This window comes from Artemia sp. Qi Xiang Cuo, chromosome 13 (genome assembly GCF_049724085.1).
Source record: "Artemia sp. Qi Xiang Cuo chromosome 13, ASM4972408v1, whole genome shotgun sequence".
In the NCBI taxonomy this organism is placed as follows: Eukaryota; Metazoa; Arthropoda; class Branchiopoda; order Anostraca; family Artemiidae; genus Artemia; species Artemia sp. Qi Xiang Cuo.
The window spans coordinates 39,398,527-39,415,258 of NC_142806.1; the positions used below are offsets into that span (position 1 = coordinate 39,398,527).

The following is a 16,732-nucleotide window of genomic DNA, read 5'->3' on the forward strand; positions in this document are numbered from 1 at the left end:
TTTCATTTTCACTCGTTTTAAGAATTATTTATTCATTTATATTAGTATCTACTGTATGTTTGTTTGCATTGATTCTTTATTTATTTTCTGTTCGTTTTGGGTTTCATTTATACTTCAATAGCAAAATACTTTTTTTTTCGTTTTAAGATTGATTTCCATATTCAATTTAAGTATTACTCCCTTTAAAATTTATTTGTTCATTTATATTATTACTTGTTGTATGTTTCTTTGATATGATTGTTTATTTAATTTTTGTTCGTTAGTAGTATTGTATTAATACGTCCGGCGAGTGCCCTGTCCCACCATTCCGTTGGGTGCCCTGTCCTATCATTCTGGTGGGTGTCCTGTCCCACCATACTAGCGGACAATGGAGACATTAAGTCTTTCGACCATCTAGAATGACGTTCGGGAGCGATAAGGATTTCCTAGAATTTTTCTGTAAGAATGCCAACATTCCGGCGGGTCTATTGCTATCATTGCAAGCGGACAGTACTCCCATCATACTAGCAGACATAGGAGACATCAAGTCTGTCGACCATCTGGCATGACGTTCCGGAGGGATAAGGATTTCCTAGAGTTTGTCTGTAAGAGTGCCAACATTCCGGCGGGGCTCCTGTCCTTATCTCAAGTCGGTGTTTCGTTCTAAAAGAACAAAGAACATAGGTTTTATTCTAAGTTTTCTTTTCCAACGTCCCCATTTTTTAGCTTCTAAGCAACTTCCCATTGATTTTATGAAATTTGTGTTTGATATAGGAATATAAAGTGAAACCAGTGATTTCTTGTGGTAAAAGGAAAACATATTACTCGCATGATCAACCAAGTCATTAAAAATATGTTAACTTTAGGAATATATTCTAATGCTCCAATGTGTTGTTTCCAGGAAGTCGTCTTACTGATGTTAAGCGCTGCAATATCGTTACAAGTTACTTGCACAATCGATTTATCAATTGGAGTTCTGGTAGGTGTTAACAGTGATCTGTTTCGGGGCATCATTTATGGAATTTTCCTGAGAATATGCATACCACGATTATTTGAGACGCATACTGGACAGACAATTTCTTCTGATGGTTTGGCTCCATGTCTCCACTCTAAGACCCCAAGTCCCCCACCAGGGCCCCAAGTTCCACACTTGGGCCCGATTCCCCACTCCATGACCCTCCCCCCACTTCGAGGGCCCCCAATCCACTCCGGGGCCCCTCCCCCACCCCACTTCCAGGGCACAACCCCCGCCTTTTTTTCTTAGAATAAAAAAGACAGATTTTTTTAAACATTTTTTCATGTCTTAAATTGAAATGCAATCTGGTGAACATAGTTTTTGGATTTTTTTTATGCGGCCGCCCCACTCGTACTCTATGGTTGGGCGTCGATAATACTTGGTTCACTCTATGTTTTGGATCTTTATCCATCAAGTATGGGAAGGATAAAAGTCTTATTTTAAAAAAAAGTAAAGATGAGTTTTTTAAGCAAGTATGGCTACAAGATAGAATAGTCATAGAATTGAATGCTGACAAGGACAAATATTTGACTTGCAAAGCAGGCACTAATTGGAAACGTATGCGAGCGTTGTTGTGGCAGTGAGAGATTTAATTTCTTTGGAGTATCGAAAAATTCAACATTGCTGAGGGTGGATATGCCAGAGTCAAATTTCAGAGATAATGCAAACCTAGAAGTAATAGTTGATGACGATTGTCAACTTTTTGCCTATACTTCTGGTAACACATTACCTCTTGATAAATCATATCGCTATCTTTCGGGTATTAGCATTCAACGGAAGTTAAAAAGAAGAAATGCATACTGCTGCACCAATGTCATAAATTTTATCATGTCTATGTGTCGGAACTGTAATTTTTGTAAAAATAATCTTGTAATAGAGAGTGTAATCGAGAGCAAAATTAAAAGGGCAAGGACAGATAACATCGCCAAAGAAATTAAAGACAATTCTAAGAAAAGAAAAGCTTCGGTGAATATTGCTAGTGTCACTGATTGTTTACCATCAGATGACATCGTTGAGCAGAGTAATAGCAATGAAGACAAAGTGAAAATGAAATACTTCGCGAAAGTATGTCTATATGATAGAGTTTTCGTAGCATTGAATGCCGACAAAGACAAATATGTGAAATATGAAAAAAGTACCAATGGTGACACTATTGGAAATACTTGTGTGCATTGTCTTGGCAGTGAGAGATTAGACTTCGTTGGACTACCGGAAACTTTCGTCATTACTAATGGTGGATATAATAGAATAAAATTCCCAGAGATGATATTGTTTAAAGATAATTCATGCCTAAGAGTAATAGTTGACAACGAGGGTCAACTTTTTGCTCATACCGCTAGTAGCTCGTTACCTTTTGATGAATCATATTGCCATCATTCGGATATTAGCATTCAACGGAAGGTAAAAAGAAGACAGACATACTGCTACACCAATGTCATGAAACCTATCATGTCTCAGTGTCAGAACTGCTACCTGTGTAAAAAAAATGTGGTGATAGACAGTAAAATCGCCTGCGAAATTAAAAAGAGCGTTGGCAGATAATATCACCATAGAAATTAATGACAATTCTAAGAAAAGCAAAGCATTGATGATTATTGCTAGTATCATCGGCAGTTTACCATCACATACTCTCAATGAAGACAGTAATACCAATGATGAGATATATGATGTGATTGTAACTGAAACCAGGTAAAAGTCGTATATTACACCGAAATGCAATAAGTGCCCTGTCACGTGAAAACATTATGAAAAATTTCTGGAACGAATTCAAAGATTTAAATTTTTTATATGATGATATTAATATCATGTAACAATGTATATGTCATTATTTCAGTTAAAATATGTTATGCATTACTTTGTTGTGACTCTATTAATTTTAGGATACACTAGCAAATCGGATGTTTAAAATGTTTTTTAATGTCACCATGAAATTTAATGACAATTCTAAGGAAAGCAAACCATCGGTGAATGTTGCTAGTATCATCGACAGTTTACCATCAACTCAATACAATGAACTCAATTAACAAATGGTTCTGCGAAGTGAATATTCATGGAAGGGTATCATAAGACAATGTTTGGTTTTTTTTTAGAGGTTGACCATGATTTCTACAGTTTGGCATTGATTTCTATGGTTTGGTCTGGATTTCTAGGCTTGGCCCTGATTTATACAGTTTGGTCTTGATTTTCATGAACATATTCGGAATTTAAGAGGATGGCCTTAATTTCTATAGTTTGGTCTCGATTTATATGAATTCATCAGGATTTCTATGTATTGCTCATGATCTCTACAGTTTTGTATTGATGTCATTAGTTAGGTCTTGACTTTCAGTGTTAACCCTGATTGTCATGAATTTTTATGGATTTATTTGTAATTTCTTTTTATTTTTAAGAATTCATCCAGAACTTGTAAGACGCTTGTCCAGAACTTTGAAAAAAAACAACTCTAAGGTGAAACCCAACAAAACAGAAGACTGAAAAAAAACTTTTAAGGTGAAACCTAACAAAACAGAACGCTAAAAAAAACTTTTAAAACTGGTATGTTCCGGGTTTCCAGGGTTGACCCTGATTTTTATGAATTTGTATGGATTTCTATGCAATTTCTTATGATTTTTATGAATTCATCCAGAACTTGTAAGACAATTGTCCAGAACTTTGAAAAAAAACAACTCTAAGGTGAAACCCAACACAACAGAAGACACTATTGAAAAATAAACTTAAGGTGAAACGTAACATAAAAGAAGATACTTAGAAAAAATTTCATTTAAGGGAAATTCCAAAGATGCAGTAGACACTTTGAACAACAAAACTTTTAAGGTGAAACGAAACAAAACAGAAGACGTTTTGAAAAAAACATAAGTTGAAACCTAACAAAACAGAACATAAAAACACTTAAGATATGAAATAATATGGTAAAAGATACTATAATTTAAGACGATTTCATAACAAGACCTGGAGGATGAAACCCAACAAAGCTGGACACTGACAAAAAAATTAAGGTGAAACCTAAAAAAAATAGAAGACACTATGAAAAATTTTGTTAAGGTGAAACATTGCAAAACAGAAGAAACTTCGAAAAAAACTTAACAGAAAACTGGAAAAAAACATTTAAGATGAAACGTAACAAAACAGAATACTAAAATACAACTTTTATGGTGATCCATAACAAAACAGAACCATTTGGAAAAAACATTTAAGGTGAAACCTAACAAAACAGAACAATTTGAAATTTTTTTAAGGTGAAACGTAACAGAACAGAACACTGGAAAAAAACTGATATAGTCCGGATTTCCAGGGTTGACCCTTGTTTTCATGAGTTTGTTTGGATTTCTATGCAACACTTATGATTTCTATTAATTCATCCAGAACTTGTAAGATAATTGTCCAGAACTTTGAAAAAGGTGATACCCAACAAAACAGAAGACACTTTTGAAAAAAAAAACTTTGAAGGTGAAACGTAACAGAACAGATCTCTTTGAATTTTTTTTTAAATGGAACGTCACATAACAAAAAATACTTTGAAAACAATACATTTAAGGTACCCAACAACGCAGAAAACAGTTTGAAAAAAAACTTTTATGGGGAAACCTAACAAACAGAAGACACTGAATAAAAAACAATTTTTAAGGTGAAACGTAATAAAAAATAAAATTTCAAGGTGAAGCCCAACAAAGGTGAAGACAGCGAAACAAAATTAAGGCGAAACCTTAAAACAAACAGAAGACACTGTGAAAAAATTTTTCACGGTGAAACGTACAAAACAAAATACACTTTGAAAAAAAACTTTTAAGGTTAAACCTAAAGAAAAAGAACACTTTGAAAAAATACTTTAAGGCGAAAAAAAAACTTTTAAGGTGAAACTTAAAAAACAGTACACTTTGGAAAAAAACATTTAAGGTTGAAACTAACAAATCAGAAAACCGAAAAACAACTTTTAAGGCAAAACCTAACAAAACAGAACATTTTGGAAAAAAACTTAAGGTGAAACGTAACAAAGCAGAAGACTAAAAAAACTTTTAAGATGAACCGTAGCAAAACAGAATACTGAAAAAAAGCTTTGGTATGGTCCGGATTTCCAGGGTTGACCCTGATTTTCATGAATTTGTGCAGATTTCTATGCAATGCATATGATTTTTATGAATGCATCCATAACTTGTAAGAAAATTGTCAATAACTTTGATAAAAAAACAACTCTAAGGTGAAACCCAACACAACAGAAGACACTCGAAAAAAAACTGTTAAGGTGAAATGTAACAAAACAGAACGCTTTGAACAAAAAACTTTTAAGATGAAACGTAACAAAACAGAACACTTTGAAAAGACTTTTAAAGTGAAACGTAACATAACAGAAGAAACTTTGAAAACTACATTTAAGGTGAAACCTAACATAACAGAGTATGCATAAAATAGTTTAATTGAAGTAATGACATATACATTGTTAAATGATATTGATATCATCATATAAAAAATGTAAATGTTTGAATTCGCTCAAAAATTGTTAATAATTTTTTTTCACGTGACAGGGCACTTATTCCATTTCGGTGTCATATATGACTTTTCATCTCATCATCATATCGCATCATACATCTCATCATTGGTATTATTGTTTTCATTGAAAGTATCTGATGGTAAACTATCGATGATACTAGCAATATTCACCGATGCTTTTCTTTTCTTAGAATTGTTATTAATTTCCATGGTGATATTATTTACAAATGCCCTTTTTATTCTGCCGGTGATTTCACTGTCGATTATCACGTTATTTTTCCAAAGGTAACAATTCTGAAACTGAGACAGGATTTGTTTTATGAAATTGGTGCAGCAGTATGCCTGTATTCTTTTTAGTTTTCGTTGAATGCTAACACCCGAAAGACGGCGATATGATTTATCAAGAGGTAACGTGTTACCAGGGCTACGAGCAAGAAGTTGACCCTTGTTTTCAACTATTAGTTTTAGGCATGAATTGTGTTTAAACAACATCATCTTTAGGAATTTTATTCTATTATATCCACCATCAGTAATGATGAAAGTTTTTGGTAGTCCAAAGAAGTTTAATCTCACTGTCATGGCAATGTACACATACATTTCCAATGGTGTCACCATTGTTGCTTTTTTCATAGTTCAAATATTTGTCCTCGTCATCATTCAATGCTACGACAACTCTATCATGTAGACATACTTTCTCGAAGATTTTCATCTTTACCTTATTTAAATAAGACTTATGGGGTTATCCTTCCAGTGCACGATTAATAATGATCCAAAACATAGAGTGAACGAAGAATTGTTGAGGCCCAGCCATAGATTAAGGGTGGGGTGGGCGCAAAAAAGAAATTCAAAAACTAGGATCACCAGATATCATGTTATTTTCAAAAATGAAAAAAATGTTCAAAAAAATCTGTCTTTTTTTCTCTTTTTTTCATCTTTACTTTTTTAAATAAGACTTATGTGTTTATCCTTCCAGTGCGCAATCAGTAATGATCGAAAACATAGAGTGAACCAAGTATTATCGACGACCAACCACACAGTAACAGTGGGGTGGGCACACGAGAAACAATTCAAAAACTAGGTTCACCAGATATCATGTCATTTTAAAGCATGAAAAAAATGTTCAAAAAAATCTGTCTTTTTTTCATTCTAAGAAAATAAGGTGGAGAGGTGAGGTTGGGCCCTGGAGGGGTGGTGTTTGGGGCCCCTGGAAGTGGGGGGGGAGGTTCGTAGAGTTGGGACTCGGGGCCCCGATGTGTGATTTCGGTCCCTGGTGTTGGACTTGGGGCCCTGGTTGGGGACTTGGTGTCATTGGATGCATTTGAATGCAATTTTTATCGGATGCATTTGGAAAAAAAGGCGTGGGGGGACTAGTTGCCCTCGGTCACTTTTGACTCCTAAAAAGGGCACTAGAATTCTTGATTTCCATTCGAATGAGCCCATTTTGAAGTTTATACGACGACCCCTTCCATATGAAGTGCCTCTGGGAAAAAAATAATAATAAAACATTATAGCCGTATGGCCTTTTCTATAGGCAACGCTATAGCGTTGCCTCTGATATGGCTCGTTTTTAAGTTTTCTCTGTCATTTCCGCTTAATTTGGGAAAATTGGCTTCAGATTTTACCCCTTCCCCCCACACACACAGGATTTTGACAAAATTACGCTACACGTTGGGGTATGGATTTAGGGATTTACTGAGAATGTCGTTTCAAACTATGAACTGGGTGACCTCTATTCCCTTTTGAATCAAAATACTTGACAAAATACCTTCCCGGGTCATGCTTTAAAAAATGGGTGTATCACATTTATAAAAACAGTGAAATTATCTGAGAATGATCATATAGAAGGGGACAAACCCGTGGTTGAAAAAAGACAGTTAAAAATCGAACCAATACATTCTTATTTTAAGTCCACCGCTGTACTAACAGAACCACACCTCTAATAATCTGATTTGATATATTGGTTTTGTAGCTTAATTGTGTAGAATATTGTAGGGACTTAGAGGAGAAAAATACGGGAGGTGTTCTTTCAAGCCTCTAGTTAAGTGTTTTGGACCATAATTGCAACTATGATCATATCGTTTTATACTTCCAAGCTTTTCAAACAGTTCGTGGTAACAAACTGTAAGCAAGGGGCAACCCGTGTTAATAGTAACCGAAACTCTAAAAACCGGAATTTTATATCAATAGATACATCAAAAGAATAAAATTTTTATGCTGATTTTAGATATATAAGTTTCATCAAGTTTAGTCCTGCCCATCAAAAGTTACGAGCCTGGGAAAATTTGTCTTATTGTCGAAAAAAGGGCGAAACACCCCCTAAAAGTCATAGAATCTTAATGGAATCTAAATTAAATCACATAGAATCTAAATTAAATCACACCATCAGATTCAGTGTATCAGATAACCTTACTGTAGGGGTTTCAAGCTCTTATCTGGAAAAATGTGGAATTTTGTATTTTTTTTGCCAGAAGAAAGATCACGGATACGTGTTTATTTGTTTTTCTTCTTCCCAGGCGTGATCATAGCGACCCAGTGGTCCTAGAATGTCGCGAGAGGGTTCATTCGAACAAAAATTAAAAGTTATAGTGTCCTTTTTAAGTGACCAAAAAAATTGGAGGGCAACTAGTATCACTTTACAAAAAAAACTGCATTGTCATGTACAAGCTGTGTTCACCATTCTACCATCGGAGACTCTTGACGATTCTGCAGTAGTCACAGTAAAAAGCGCAGCCTCATTTCTCGCGGGTGTACCGAATAATGAACAAGTACCACTTCATTATTATATTTTGGTTTTTCTTTTTTCCGTGGCTAGTTAAAGTAAACAATGAATAGTAAAGCTTATAGTAACTGAATATGACTAGGAGACTAAAAGTTTGTAATAAAATGTTACTTACGTAGAAACCAGCATCATCCATTTATAATTAATAGAAAAAGTTAGACTGGATGAGGTTCGAAGTCGACGCCTTGGGATTACAAGACCTACGCTCTACTGACTGGGCCACCAACGCTTGTATATTATGAAAGAATATACAGTTTGAGACAATATCGAAAAAAAGTTATATAAAGGACCAATACAGTTCATTATAAATGGGGTCTATGCTAGTTTCTTTAGATATAGCTGAAAACCGAGTAAAGAACGAAACACGGCACATAGTAACTAAAAGTTAAGATAATTACGTATAAGGTCGATGTAAAATCATTTCGATGAATTCGTTTGTATATTTTGTTTATATGTTTGTAATATTTGCATTATCTACTTAAGAATTGACACCAAAAGTGTTGTTTTTCGTCAGGGCGTAATTTGTTATGGGGCAGGGGGCAACTGCCCCCTCCAGACCCCATGCCCCCCCGCTGAAATTTAGTTTATTCAAAAATTCTGTCAAAACTAAGATAAGCCTGCATAATTCAGAGAAACAGGCCAGTTTTCTTTAGTAATTCTTTGCATTTATTGTACTATAAGGCTCATTTTTTATTTCTCACTAACATTTTCACTTGATCTTGGAAAGTTTGGTCCACCTTTGATCCCCCCCCCCCCAGAGTTTTGACGAAATTACGCTGGGATAGTTGCCCTCCAATCTTTTTGGTCACTTAAAAAGGGCACTTACAAATTTAATTCCCTTTCGAATGAGCTATTACACATCTCTCTATGATGCTCTGGCCACCCCCTAGCCCTGCAAGAAAAAAAAGAAAAAAGGGAGACAGATCAGTGCTACCGATGCAAAAAAGCGATTTTCTTTGTTGATCAAGAAGGGGGGCTGTAATTTCCCTTATAAGGTTTTTGACCATGCTGATTCCAGTGTTACACTTTTCATTTGGATCTGACGCCGAGGGGTTTCAGGCTTTTTTTCGAAATCCCCATACATTTCTTTTCGCAATAAAGTATTGCTTTTAAGACAAACCGAAATAATAGTTACCATTCCTGAATCAGTGCCAGATGGCAATTGTTTTTTACTTGGTAGTTTTTTTCTAAACGCGATTTTTAACTTTTGGTTGCTGTAAGCTGTGGTTCACTCTTTACTAGGTTGCAGCTGCCGCTGCAACCATGATACGATCACCCAGGGAGAAACAAAACAAATAGATACAGACGCATCCGGGATCTTCCATCTGACAAAAATACAAAACTTTTTTGTAGATGGGACCTCGAAACCTTTGTAGAATGGTTCTCTTGCATGCTGAATCTGATGGTTTTATTTTGATTAATTGATTAAGATATTTGATGTCACATAAGATGTTGATCATATCTGATGGTTTGATTAAGATCGCTTGATTTTTTGGGCTATGTTTTCCCCCTTTTTCGAAAATCAGGCAAATCACTCAGGCTCGTAGTAGCTTTTGATGGGTAACGTTAAACTTAATGAACTTTACATATTTGGAATTAGCTTAAAAATTCAATTATTTTAATGTATCAATTGCTATGAAAATTCCATTTTTTAGAGTTTCGGTTAATATTGTGCCAAGCAGCTCCTTACTTATAGTTCGTTACCACTATCTGTTTGATTTACCTTGCTACTTAACTGTGCTTAGACTGTAAGTCTCGTAGGAGATTATAGTAAAAAATCGTCTTGGCGAATCAGAGGCAAAATATCTTTACACAAATTCTTTACCAAACTCTTACTTGCCCCATCCTCCCCCTTCCTTTCATCAGCAGTATACATAAGTCATAATTTCAATCCCCAAGTCGTACTCGAGACATTGTAGATAGGATATTTTGATGACCTGGATGCATAGAATTATCTTTCGATTTACCTCTGTTTCCTTCCCTAGGTCAGAATTTTAGTTTCACTTGACCCTCCAACGCTTTCTGAAATTATTAGCTTGTTACCCCAAGCCATTCCTTTTGTTTTTCTTTTCTGCTTTTTGCAAAAGTAGAAACAGAAAAAAACAGCGAAAGTAAAACCGATAAACTGTCACTTTTTTATGAAAACAGAAAAAAATCTCTAATAAACCGGATAATGGAAATAGTGCTCTGCTGATGCTTAATCTGGACCTCATTTTTCTTTTTAGATTACTTTATTTTTATTCTTTAACCTAGTGCTTCCGTTGTGAGTAATAGTTCGAGAATATGGGTTCTCGATTAATTTAGCTCCAGTTGTCTTTACTTGTGGAAAGTTTCAGACATGGATCTCCGACGAGAGTGGAGGCAGGAACCATTTTTTCAAGTTCCCACATAAGGCTTAAAGTATTCCTTAGAAAGAGTTAAGTTTTATATTGTTGTCCAAGTTAATACTAGATTAGAGCAAATACTTATCAGAACTTGGAAAAGGTAAAAACAAACGAAGTTTGGCTAAGGGACCAAACTCGCCTAGGCCTAGGGCTTCTCTGAGACTTGCTGCTTTTGTAAGGTGGCTCCTAAGATTTGACTTAGGTCGTAAGTTAACTTTGAATTTCATTTTTCAATTTAATGCCTACATTAGAAGAAAAACCTATGTTTGCAGTGTCTTTTGAGCCTTATAACTAAGGAAGAAAAGGAGATAGGAACCATGGCACACCTTTTCTTTCCATAAATTGGTCTGCAGTTTCATTCTCACAACACAACAATTTCCTAAGGCCACGGGATGTTACCATTATTGAGGGAGGAAGTGTCGAAAGCCGTAACTTACGAAACATTTTCCAACACAATCTGGAATTTATGGTTTTTTCCTTCTGACTCTTGAATAGAGTCTCTAAGATTTTTCAGACATGCTTTGGGAAGTTTTGAATCTGAAAGTATTTTTGCAAGCATGAATCTGGAGAATGCTTTAAGACGCTCTTAAACTGGGACATGATAGAACATGAAGTCTAGAGCAATCGCGGGCATTAAACTACCAAGATGATATTCGATGGGTGAACCTCCATTTTGCCTAATTTTATACTTTGGGGAAGTAAAAATAAAAAAAAATAATAAATTAAAAAAGATACTCTCTACAAATCAGTGTCTTAGCAAATTTAATTGCTTTTTCAATCTTCAAATTCAGGAAGAGCTTTCTAATATAAGACGTTTTCAGAGCATTGGTTTATTGGAAAGTTTTGTCTACTTTTTAAAATTTCCGAAAGGGAGTTGTGCTCATTTAGCATAACACCACAGACATACCCAGAGTAATAATGTTTAGTTACTGATATAACTTTTTCTCGTGTAAATCAATACAAATCTTAAAACCTGTTTGAACTGCCCTCAGTAAGAGTAGTGACGATCAGAGAATGCTTTCTTGCTATGCTAATGTCAATTCAGTTGAAATCTTCTATTTTGAGTTTATTGGCCTTTCACAAGATAAACATTGATGCCCATTATGCTTATGCTTTTTCCTTTCCTTTTTAGGCAAATAAACAGTATTTGGAAAGAAATCTGAAGGATAGTGAAAACAATTTAAGAGAAATGATCCTAAGCAGGAAAGAAGGTGCTTCAACCTAACTGTTAGTGCTGCTTCAACGTTACGTTTAATAAATTTCGTCATCATCAATATACCTCTGATTTTGTTTTTATTTTTAGAACTTCTTCTAGTTGGACGGTGTAAAGTATAAATCACGTTTTGAGTTTTCATTTAAAGGGTTATGTTGATACCGATGGCCTAATGTAACTCTTGTATATTTCCATCAAACGATTCTGGTAATTTTTTTAAAGAGGCGAAAATATTCCAGGATGCGTCAACTTCCAGATTGCGAATAAATGACATAGGGAGTTAGGGACTAAGTAAATGGTTGTTCGTTTTGTCTATTATGTTGATCCCTAAATAACATTAGTTACTTGCCTCACATCTTTTGGCCTTTGTTTTGGAGAATTACAAGAAGGCAAAAGTGTCAGGTTGATCATCGTACACCTTTGTGCAAACTAATAGAATTTAGTGAATATCCGTTTTGTCCTTTTCCCATGTTCGTAGTATGGGAATCAAGGAAACCGTGTGATTAAGGAAAGAGAACATTTGCCGAATAAGATCTAAATGTAACCCTAATGCCGATGTTACTGCGAGATTTGACACCGTGCTATAGTTCAAGGAGAGTGAATGATTCAGTAACTGAACAAGGTCTAAATATAATCCTGAAGGCACCGGTGTTTTCTAGCGAGATTTAGCTTCATGTCATTCATAAAGCAATATGAAGACTCCCTTGGTTGATGAAGGTCAAAACTTCACCTTGATGGTGTCATGAAAGTGAATCAAGCATAGTAAAATGCAACACTCATGAAAGGGGGCCCTTGCATTCTAACGTTGTGCTGTTTTTTTTTATCAGTTTAATAATTTCTCAAGCACTTTTCTAAGTGACAAAACAATATTTTGGGTCATATCCTGCTCCATGCTCAGAAATCTGAAAATAGATAGAAGAGAAACTTCACTAATATATTTGTATCACGAGATCCCCTTGCTCCGACGAAATGAAATTCGAGTAGGGTGCTTCTTAGGCTGTTTCCAACAGTTGTAACGTAGTGCAATAGATAGTACACCTTGATTTGTTTTAACAGAATCAGTCATTTTCTCTTGAACACGCTAAAAACTCAGTAACGTAGTCAGTACACTAAATCAAAATATTTTTGATTAAAAAAAAAAATTCACTCCCTCAAATATAGCCTAAAGCCTAAGTTTAATAAAATGGTAGTGGGTTAGGTTAATCGAATATAAATCATAACATTCAGGAAATACTTTTTTACACAATACTTTTATCAAACAGTTCATGATAACAAACTGTAGGCTAAGTGAGGAGCAACTAGGCCCAATGATAACCATAACTCTAAAAAATTGGATTTTGACAACAATAGATACATCAATAGAATTTGCTTTTTATGCTTGTGTCAAAAATATAAAATCAATGAAGTTTAATGTTACCCATCAAAATCTGAGAACCTGAGAAAAATTGCCTGATTCAGCGTATTAGAGAACCTTAATGTAGAGGTTTCAGGTCCCTTCTTGCAAAAATGTAGAATTTTGTGTTTTTGCCTAAAGATCACGGATGTGTGTTTATTTTTTTTCCACCTAGGGTTGATGGTCATAGAAGACCGGGAAAGGGCTCATTCAAACGGAACTTAAAAGTTCTAGTGTCCTTTTTAAGTGACCAAAAATACGTCCATTTTTTCCCCAAAGACATCTGATAAAAATTTTGAGATTGACATATTGTTCAACATAGTTGAAAAGTCCAACAATTATGCCTCTTGGGATGATATTACATCCCCCCTCAGCCTTTGAAGAAAGATCAAATGAAATTTGCCTTTTGTTTAAATACAATATTTGCTAGTGGGAAATGTTCAGACATTTTTTGAACGGAAGAGATATTCATCTGGGGAGGAGGGAGGGTCAATTTTCAATGGGGAAAATTTTCCGTTTGGAGGGAAGTCTCCTGGGGATTTTTCAGGGGAAAATTTTACATGGGGGGAATTTACCAGAATTCATGTATGGTATTCGTTTTATTTGTCTTACTTTCTTCTTGGCGACTCAATTTTACATGAGGAGATGTTCTGGGGAAACTGTCCAGGACAACTTTTCACGGCGATGGAATTGTCTCGGGGGATTTTTCATTTAGGGGGGGGGGATTTCCTACGGGAGAAATTACCCATGGGGACCAGGAGAAATTATCCATGGGGAAATTTTATGCAGTGGAAAATTTTCCGTTGGGGGTTTGGGTTCTGGGAAAAACTTCCCAAGGAGGCAGGGGGGATTTCAGGCATGATTTCAATAAAAATCAGAAATTAATTAAATAAAAGTATTTTTTCAAATGAAAGTAAGGAGAATCTTCCATGGGGAATTGTCTGCAGGAAGTTTTCCTGGGATAATTTTAAGCTAGGATTGAATTGTCCAGAGGGAGTTTTTCAGGGAAAGGGGATTTTACTTGGCAGGAATTTTCCACGGAGACATTTTTCGTGTGGGAGGTTTTCCACGGAGGGGGAAGGTGGATTTCCCAGCATTATTTGAAAAAACAACCTGAGGTTAAAATTTTTTTCAAGTAGAAGCAAGGAGCAACATTAAAATTCAAAACGACCAGAAATTATTCCATATGCGAGGTGGGCTGCTGTCTCCTCAATTCTTCACTCTTTATGCTGAAGCTTGAATTTTTGTACCAAGTCTTGAATTTTTGTACCAATACATTCATTTGAAAACTTCAACCAATTTTTGTTCCCTTATTACTAGTCAAACCACAAATTCTTGATGACAACTAGTCACCTGTAGGAGCTCACTAAATGTTAGATTTCTTCTAAAATGTTACAGATTCTTGCCACTAGGTTAAATAATCTCTATGCTTTTTATTTTCTGGAAAAAATCAGGATCGGTAACCCGGAAATAAATCCACGAAGTAACGACCCATAACAGAAAGACATGGAAACACTGCCTCAATAACTGTACGTCATTCCTTTTAAAACCCGTTTATTTCTGAATCCATCTATTATCAAAGTTGAATTGTATGCTTACTGCACGTGGACATCGGTCGCCCCTTAAGAACGACTCCTGATACACAAGGACCGTTTAATTGGAATGAGAGGCTTTCTTAAAGCACTAAGAAACTTCAGCTTAAAAAGTGAGGGATTTAGGAGGGGAAAGTCTTTCTCATATTCTGGATGATTTCTATTCGTTTTAAGTTTTAATATTGCTCCTTACTTTTAGTTGAAATTTTTTCTGTTTTACAAATTCAATGCTCCAGATACGAAGACTTTATTTGAAAGAAACGAAAATATTTTCTAGCTTCGGTTTCAGCAAAATTTTTCAGAAATTTTTACCAATAATTTTGAGAAAATATATAGGCAAAGCTATGATCATGCCAACTTTGCCTGGAAACAGTTCATGCTAGGTTCTGTAGCTTTAGGCTTACCACTTTCATTATAAAACTGTTTCAACATGGAGTAATAACCTAAATATTACTTTTATCGCAACTGATTAGACGAAATAAAAACGCCATTGTGTCATTAGGCATGTATGCTGGAATATATTCCATAGACTCCAAGAAATGATTCTTTTTCTTCATAAAAAACAGTAAAATCGTTACCTCCCTTCATTTTCGTGAATTGGCGCCCCTAGAAACTCTTAAAATTATTAACAGAGGAGCATACCTAGGTTACAAACATAGGTAGGTAATAGCCAACCGTCGAAGCTTCACCCACGCCCATTACATTGATCTATCGTCCTAATTCATAAATGAACCATTAAAACAAAACAGGAGGGAACGGCGAGAGGCTACTAAAAACGTGTAACTTGCGCGACAAAACCCTTGGTTATTGTAATTTAGATCATTTCAAGCGTTACATTAGTTTTTCTTTCGGGAAGTTTTTCTTTTTAATATGATCTTTAGCTTGTTCCGCCGCCCATTGTGCTTGTCCCCTAGATCCGGTCCCGCTTTGGAAGGGCAGTTGCTATCCTCAGAGGCATAGTTATTGAACCTTTCAGTTATGCTGAACAGAATGCCTATCTCAAAATTTTTTTCGGATGTCTTTGGGGGAATAAGGGGCGTGGGGGTTGCTTTCCTTCCAATCATCGTGACTCTTAAAAAGGACAATGGAACTTCTAATCGAATGAGCCCCTCCGAAGTTCCTACTACAGCTCCTTACATACAAAGTGTCTTGGTGAAAGAGAAAATAATAAATAAATAACACATGATGCCACTTCACTCTTCACATAGGCAGCACTATTGGCTGTATCTTGGTCAAAAACTAACTGAAGGGCGAGGTTTGATTTGGTGTCAATGACCATCTTTTAAATATACCGCCACTTACCTCGTTCCGAGGAAAATTCAGAACGGTGCTTCTGAAAAACGCTTTCGCTTATCAAAGCGGTTAGAAAAACTCAAGCATTCGAGCTCGCTCTGATTATAGCTGAGAGAGGAAGAAAGAGAAAAGATCAATTCCTGAGAAGGAACGAGAGAGGAAACATCAGTCGGAAAACAGTTTTTTCTTGAGTCCCGTCAATCAAGGATTTTCCCACCGAGGGAATATGTTATCAATGCTACTTGTCGATTCTTCCAAGCGATGGTTCAGCAGATATATAGTAGCTAGTGATTATAACTTGGTAAAAGATTAGTGGCTTATCGGCCACTTTTGATTTGATTGGCATCTCCGTATTAACAGAAACACCGTTAATAAAACCAAGATGTTGTAAATATGTGAATATTTTTTGTTTAAAAGTCGGGATTGTTTAGTTACAAATTTGCTTGCCTAAACCCCTTAAATTCAAATTTAATGAGACGGAGATACAACCAAATAATCATTTTAGCGGGTAGAGAAAAGAAGGTTGCTAACTCCAAACTAACTCGTTCTGTTGGCTAATGAAATCTTCTGAAAGAAACTAACGGTTCCGTTACGCTTCT

The 16,732-nt window shown here is 35.5% G+C and overlaps 2 protein-coding genes across 2 annotated transcripts in view; both read left to right on the forward strand.

Moving 5' to 3' along the window:
• Pfdn1 (prefoldin subunit 1) overlaps positions 1-11,916 on the forward strand; it is a 35,108-nt gene extending 23,192 nt beyond the window's left edge. The window contains exon 4 of the mRNA XM_089098993.1: positions 11,775-11,916. Coding sequence (XP_088955119.1) covers positions 11,775-11,867 — 93 coding nt within the window. The 3' untranslated portion in view covers positions 11,868-11,916. The remainder of the gene's footprint in view (positions 1-11,774) is intronic.
• Positions 11,917-12,404: 488 nt separating this feature from the next.
• The window catches only part of LOC148945266 (sialate:O-sulfotransferase 1), a 41,133-nt gene continuing 36,805 nt past the window's right edge, over positions 12,405-16,732 (forward strand). Inside the window, exon 1 of the mRNA XM_089098994.1 lies at positions 12,405-12,464. Coding sequence (XP_088955120.1) covers positions 12,405-12,464 — 60 coding nt within the window. The remainder of the gene's footprint in view (positions 12,465-16,732) is intronic.